Source organism: Penaeus japonicus, unplaced genomic scaffold (genome assembly GCF_977035675.1).
Source record: "Penaeus japonicus unplaced genomic scaffold, GWHDUDI00000001_assembly GWHDUDI00000029, whole genome shotgun sequence".
Taxonomy (NCBI): Eukaryota; Metazoa; Arthropoda; class Malacostraca; order Decapoda; family Penaeidae; genus Penaeus; species Penaeus japonicus.
In genome coordinates this window covers 32584791-32592290 of record NW_028234431.1, presented here as the reverse complement: position 1 = coordinate 32592290, position 7500 = coordinate 32584791, and the positions used below count along the sequence as shown (strand labels likewise).

General features: G+C 35.0%; 1 protein-coding gene across 1 annotated transcript in view; it reads left to right on the top strand.

The window, feature by feature from the left end:
- The window catches only part of gkt (tyrosyl-DNA phosphodiesterase glaikit), a 10493-nt gene extending 8056 nt beyond the window's left edge, over positions 1-2437 (top strand). Inside the window, exons 14-16 of the mRNA XM_043021876.2 lie at positions 276-400; positions 916-1126; positions 1601-2437. Coding sequence (XP_042877810.2) covers positions 276-400; positions 916-1126; positions 1601-1747 — 483 coding nt within the window. The 3' untranslated portion in view covers positions 1748-2437. The remainder of the gene's footprint in view (positions 1-275; positions 401-915; positions 1127-1600) is intronic.
- Positions 2438-7500: the final 5063 nt, after the last annotated feature.

Below are 7500 nucleotides of genomic sequence, written 5' to 3'. Positions count from 1 at the left end.
TTTCTCTCTTTTTCTTTCCCTTTCTTTCAGATTGTCTCTTCTTCCATTTTATCATTATCTTTTCTCCACATATCTTCTCTCTCCTCTTTTGGCTTATCTTTTTTCTTTACCTTTGCAGTATTATGTATCCTTTTCCTTTCTATCCCTTTTCTATCCCCAAAATTGTCACAAGAATAGTAGACTCATTTTTAGCACAACAATACAGATCTATATGCGTGTTATATCCGGCTGAATTTAGCCAAGTCCACCTACATAACTTTTTCTTCTTGATTTAGGTGAATGTGATCTACCCGAGTGAAGACGATGTCTGCAACAGCAGCGAGGGTTGGATGGGGGGTTCCTGCCTCCCTTATAACTCCGGAACACATGCCAAGCAGACCTGGCTTACGGAGTGTATGCAGTAAGTTTGTCAGCAGTTTTGTTTTGTGGTTGGAATGTCATGTGGGTTCATTTTAGGTTTGTGGATACTGTAGTTCTTAGTATTTTGCTGAACGAGAGGGTTGTTTTGCAACCGTTATCACACACAGTACTTTGCCGGTATTATAGTTTGTATTGTTGTGGTAGTGGACTCCAGAAATTGAATGTATTTATCATTTTAGTTTCAGTGCATGTAAGAAGTCTGTCGTCTGTTTGTTCTGGTGTGGGGTATAACAAAAATCTATTTTTGTCTTTCAAATAGACATCTTTTTCCATAGCTCTCTTTCACTATATTTTAAAAGAGCAAAGTGTTGATTGCTTCTGATATGGATTGTGAAAGTTGTCAGCACAACCTTTTCTCCAGCTCAACAGTTCAGTGTAAAAAAAAATGCTGAATCCTTTTCTAATGATAGGGCCAAATTCAATATATATGACATCTAGTGACATCTATGATACTTTAGTTAATCGCTTAAAGAACACTTGTCTCTGCCCTTAAAGCTGTTGGCGCAGCGACCGGAGAAAAAGAACCCGAGTCATGCCCCACATCAAGACTTACACCCGCCTGAACAAGAGCCAGTCTTCTGCGCAGTTCTTCCTCCTGACCTCAGCCAACATCTCGAAGGCCGCCTGGGGTACACTCCAGAAGCAGAACACACAGTTGTTCATTAGATCATACGAAGCCGGAATATTGCTCCTGCCTAAGTTCCTCGTGAGTATTTGATTTGAAAGTGTTTAGTTTATTGGGAAGTGCTTATTGTTTGAAAATATTTGTTTATTTGTAAGTACGTAAGTCAGTGGTTGGTGGTTGGTAAGTACTTGGAAGTAAGCTCTGTTTTAGTTCCTTTTATTTGTAATGTGATTTCTTTTTTAATTTAGGTGAGGTCATGTAAGGTTAGGTTATTTGTTTCTCTTTTTGTTTGGCGGATCTGTAGGGATAGATGTCCCGATTTCTTAATTGGTTTTAAAGGAGCAATTTATTTAAATCTTAAATATGGTGGAAAATTCCATGCATCTGTCAAAAACTGACATTTCAGCATAAATCCTTGATCTTCTACCTCCTTGGCTAACTTATAAATAAAACACTTTCACATGATAAAATTTCCACATCACTCAGAAACCCTCAAACCTGCCATTTCTGTTTCCCTTAGAATTTTTTTCCACACCGTAATTCTTTGTCTTCCAGATTGACGCCACAGAATTCCCATTAAGTGCCAAGGATCTTTCGCTGCCTTACGACATTCCGCTAACTCCTTACCCGAATGGTGCCACCCCCTGGTTCATGAACACAGACAAGAGTCGGCCTGATATCTTCGGCCGCACCTACCCCTGATACGAGTTTTATGCTGGTAGAAGAACTCAAGATGGCAGTACCTATTTTTTAAGATTTTCATTATTATTAATATTGTTATTATTATTTGAAAAAAAAGCTGAGTTAAGACCAATGTTAAGTTATGGTAATGTTTTTTAGTTATTTGAAATTAATGTTTTTTTTGTTTCTTGCTGTTTTTGTATCTAATTTAATCCAGTTACTTTTATAATTTGATATATTTACAAAGAGTACTATAATGATATACGATAGCTATGTAATGATGATAAAGATAATAATGATATGATTGCTATGGATTGAATTTTTTTTAAATGAAAGAATGTCAGTAGTTTTTTAATGTTTAAACAGATATTTGATTTCATTAGAAGAGAGGATATAATTTGTATAATGTATTTTAATAACTTCTATGGAGTTTAATGCATTTATAAAGTTTTTAGCAAATTGAGGAAAACAGTTGAAATTGTGAGCATGTTACTTTTTATTAAGAGGTTAGTTGCCTATCATTAGGTTACAAATAGGAGTTCCAGGCTAAAGGTAAACAAATAGTATGATTTTTGTTGTAATATATCTTTCTGTGTTAATTCTTACACAAGATAAGGGAGGCATTCCTCAATATATTTTCAACTTGATGGAAACATTTGTTTAAGTACACCTCAGACACCTATATTGTCAAATAAAAAAGTATTTTCTCAAGAATCTCATCACTACATTTTTTTTTGTTCCTGTTAATGTAAAAATATTGTAGATATCTTCTACTCAAGAGAGTTAAAGAAATGAAGCTTTATAAGTCATATTGTATAATGCTGAGATGAGCTTAACCCTCCAGAACCAGGGTGCATGAGAGGACATGAGGTTGATAGCTGTCAGGTTAGTACAGTGGTAGCTCTGGCCTCACATCCTCGTGGTTGGCAGATAAAGCCCCATCCAAGTTCATGAGTTTCCAGTGTCGACTTGGCGGTTACTGCTGTGGTCGGGTACCACGGTGGGTAAGGACCAAGCTCAGATCGAGTCAACACTTGTTGGCACACTCTCACAAATCAGTTCTAACTGATGCAGGTTGGCTCATCATAGTGCATATAAGCACAGGTAAAGCATCTGCTCTGCTAATCTGGCTTATCCTTATGAAGTTGACACATATCTGTCTTAGTTCATTCTGTCCCGTCCCCACAAACCTGTTTGCTCCCCACTTTCCCACCCCAGCTTTCTGCAAACCCGTAAGACAGCTTTTCATACACCGTCACCTTTGCTTTGGTATGCTTTTAGTTCAGCCATATCTATAAAAAATTGATGCATCCCTAGAATGGATCTAGCATTCGTTGACCACACATCCACAGATACACCAAGGCCAGAGTAATGGATTAAGTTTTATATAGCCCTGGCATCTAGGGCTCAGCTAAATGGATATATAAAGAAAATTGGTTACATTTTGTAACATAAGGAAAAGTGCATAGTGTTTTATTCCTGAGAGCTATAAAGAAATGAGATAGAGTTGTAAAATGCCCAGAAGGTTAATAAAGAACATGGTTTTCTGAGGGAATGTGTCAGTTAACTATGACTTTGATAAAGTCAGATAACCCTTATTTTGAGGACTGGTAAAAGCACCTTCTGCAGATTTATGTTTGCTGTGTATATTGTAATCTCTCTCTTTCTCTCTCTCTCCTTTTTTTTTCCTTCTCCTTCTCCTTCTCCTTCAGTAGGAAAAAAGGTGGATTACTCAGACACCTATCAGTTTCAAAAGCCTTAATAAGATAAAAAGAATTAGTCTGTTTGTCTGTTTCTCCCAAAAAATTCACATCGTGTGTAACTACCTAAAAAAAAATTAAAAAGTTTCCTCCCCATTCCACCCCTCCCTTGCCTTTGTATTTGCAGTCATGTTTTGTAAATCTTGTAAATAGCTCTTCTAACTCCAGAAACACAAAGCCATGTTGTCTATGGCATCTTTACTTTCCTCTATAAATAATTACTTGAACATGAGTGAATACTATTAGATTATGGAAGGCCAAATCATAAGAAGTGCACTAAGGTATGATGGTTGATATCTAAGTACGTTCATTCACTTTTTTGTTTTTGTTTAAAGTGTATATGTGGATATTCTTGTTTAGTTTGTACATAGAATGTTGAATTGTTATAACAGATTTTTTCTCACATGTTTTTTTGTTTCTGTTTGATGGTTGTCAATGTTAGAAAGTAAAGGCAACTTCGAAAAGTTAATTATAAAAGCACACACTTGAATTAATGATATTATTAATAAAATATATATTTTAAGCTGATATCAGATTGATAGACCACCCTTTAAATTTGATAATGGTTCTGATGATTAATAAATGATAAAAGTTTTGTAAGTTTTAGAAGAAGTAATGTTGCATCTAGGTGGAGCCTTGTATACATAAGAAGCTATGATATATTTGTGCATGTTTTTTGTTTCAAGAAATATAAAACCACCTGGATAAATTTCTAGAGAATAGCTCCCCAGTACGGTTTTTTTCTAATCCTTTTGTTCCCACCTAATGGTGTGCAACAAATCATAAACAGTCATCAATATTTTTATAGACTAGTCATTCCTCCAAGCTTGAAGATAAGTGCATCCCCAGGTTAAAAAATGCAAGTAAATAAACTTAGCACAGTCTAAGGTATGGCTTGATCTCTGATGCACCGTAGCCTGAACTGTATGATGCCTACCTCTTAATTAGAATAATTTCCTTCAATTTACCGCTCCATCTCCCTGTTACAACCTGATCCCCCACACCATTGCAAAGTCAACTGCTCAAGCCTTCCTTCTGCAATTCCTCTGCTTTCTCGACTCCTCTTTTGAATGCTCTGACCTCATGCAGCAAAGTGCATGGGTGTTATTCCCTACACATTGCAAAGTCAACTGCTCAAGCCTTCCTTCTGCAAGCCCTTTGCTTTCTTGACTACTTTGAATGCTCTGACCTCATGCAAGGGACATGCACAAGGGTGGGGTTAGGGGTCTCACAGTGCTCAAGTCCCTAGGTTTTTTCTTTAGTCCAATTCAGGGGAAGAAAAGTACCCTCTTAGTACTGGATGTGCTCCTTTTCTTTCAACAGCACCCTTGAGCTACTTAAAGTCTGTGCACATCACTGCCCTCATGTCATGCATAGCCACATCCTTCTACCTTATCCTCTGTCATCTTATCTTCTTTTTCCCTTTTTCTTTCTCCCTCTCCTTAGTTCCATCGATCTATTAGTAAATATAAATTGGGTTCCAGATATTTTGATATACAAGCCTCAGCTATTGCAAATAGTGGTATTGAAAGATGAACTGGGAAGTTTGTAATATCCATAAATGAAATGATTTGTTATTATTACGTAGGATGCGTGTCATATTGTTATCTTGTCAAAATGTTCATAAAGTGTTGCAGTTGCTATATCAGTGCTCAATAATAACATTCATTCCTTTGTAGTTAGTAATGTGATTCATGTTTTTTTTTCCTTTTCTAAGACTAATAGTATACCACTATGACAGCCAAGCTATTTTTATGCCTATCAAAAATATTAGGAAAACTTGAAGCATATTTTTGTATTATGAATAAATGGAATTTTATATATGAAAAGGTTTAGATGTCAGAGTTGCTTATACTGTGAACATTTATTAAATGTATGGTAGTACAGCTTCCAATAAAGGAAGGACTATAGTGGTTGTGTATATAGAGTACTTTAGATATCCCTATTCAGAAAGAAATATAAAAATGATATCTTTTCTTATTTAACCCACTCACGACGGGGACATTCTAGCCTTGAATGTCACAATGCTGGGGCTTTCGAACGCTTAGGCCTAAATCAATTAAATGGCTGGCACAATACTGTGCCGCCGCCCGGCCACTGGGCTTTTGAATGAGCAGTACAGTACTGTACCACCCGTCCAGAGAGGGTTAAGCTTGTTTTAAGTTGTGTACAGTCAGATTTAGTCTTTATTTAACCCATATAATTCAGAGTGCCTGTTTTGCATGTACTCAGCAGTGCAGAGGAAAAACAGTTGGGATTTTCGTGATCCCAGTAAGGGAAAGATGGACTAATTACCTAATGGAAAAGATTCTAAATATTGCAGACAGCATGAAAGAACACAGGGTTGCAAATCAATCATCTCTCAAGCACTACATCAGTCCAATGCTTAGCCAGTGAATATGTGTACAATAGCTTATATAAGAAAAGTATTCTATAATTTTTATGAGATAATTTATTTTGATGTTAATTTGGTTGCTTTGATGTAAGAATACTTATTTTTTCTAATATCCATGCTATGCAAAACCACCATTGTAAATTCATGAAATCAGGTGTTTGTGAATGTTTCTGTCTGTATGGATATATTATCTATGTACTCAGGGCCTTAATTATTATTTTATTATAAATTCTCTTTTCTTGTGAGCAGCTAACTTGAAGGACCTCATTTCACCCCCATCATTGTCTCTATTTAAGTTTGTTGCTTTTTTATTAATGGAATAATTTAATTAAATGAGGTACTGAATGGGTTACTCTATATGACATTACATCATGGTAAATGAGAGGTGTTCCCTATTGTGTGTGTTATCACCCCTTAAGATTGTAATATAGTAAAAATAGATTGTTAGTTGATATTTCACTTTAAGTTATTTTTTATTCTTAGTGGGAGAGTTTGTGCTTAATAAAAAGGCAGACAGAATGAAACAAGACTTCTTAAAGAACATGAAAAGAACTTTGGATGAATTTCTGCCCATTTGTATGGAGGTTCTATGAGCAATTTAGACACAGAAAAAAATGGATAGATTTATTTCAAAGCTTGGCAGAAACACATGGAAATACCAAGTTACTGGGAGCATATTTCATAACATGAAATTCATAATCTTAAATGATTTAATAATAACTTCTACACCTGGTAATCATACATTTTCATTGTACAGATGGACAGATATCTCAATCTATACTTGTTTGTATATTTCTATAATATATTATTTTTTTGTTGATGTGGATAGAGTACTTTATATATTTTTTAGTTTTTACAACCAAATATTATGTGGCATTGGCCCATATCTGCTAATTAATGGCATTGGTAAGTGAAGTTCAGATGCATAATGATGAATTTAATTATCATTACTTGTTCCTATATGGCTGATAACTTTTTTTTGTATACAAGACTATTTACTAAAAATATACTCAATCTGCATACACATCAAAAGTTGTTCATGCTATGTCTTCAAGAATCAAACAGTCAGTTTCAATTCATTAGCTATAAAACAATTCACTGATATAAGCCATGACAATAAAGAGTCTTTTCTCACTTCAATGAATTTTCATCTTCTATATAGTTCAAGTCAGAAAAAAAACATGACTACTGATGCCCTCAGTACTGGTATCCCATGATCTCACAATTCCATTTACTGGACCAAGATAACCAGGTTAAGAAACAGATATCCTGGAAACTATTAATGAAGGATTATGGTGAGTTTAAGGTTGACTGTGAAAGTATTTTTTTATTCTTTTCTTATTTTCTATTTATTTATTTTCTTTTCACTCAAAGATAACCCTGCTGATTTACAACTGTATTCTGTTCTTTTGTTTTAGAAGTTTGTAATCAGTCTTGCTTCTAAGATGACTAATGTTCAGGTTTCTCTCGTGGACTGTAATGCCCATTAAATTAGATATATTATTTGTGAGATATCTGCAAGATGATATAAAAGATGTGTTGTGTTTTTGAATTGTTTAAAGTAGAATCCCGAGATGTTTGGTGTAACAGCCTCTACGTTTACCTTATATATTTCTATA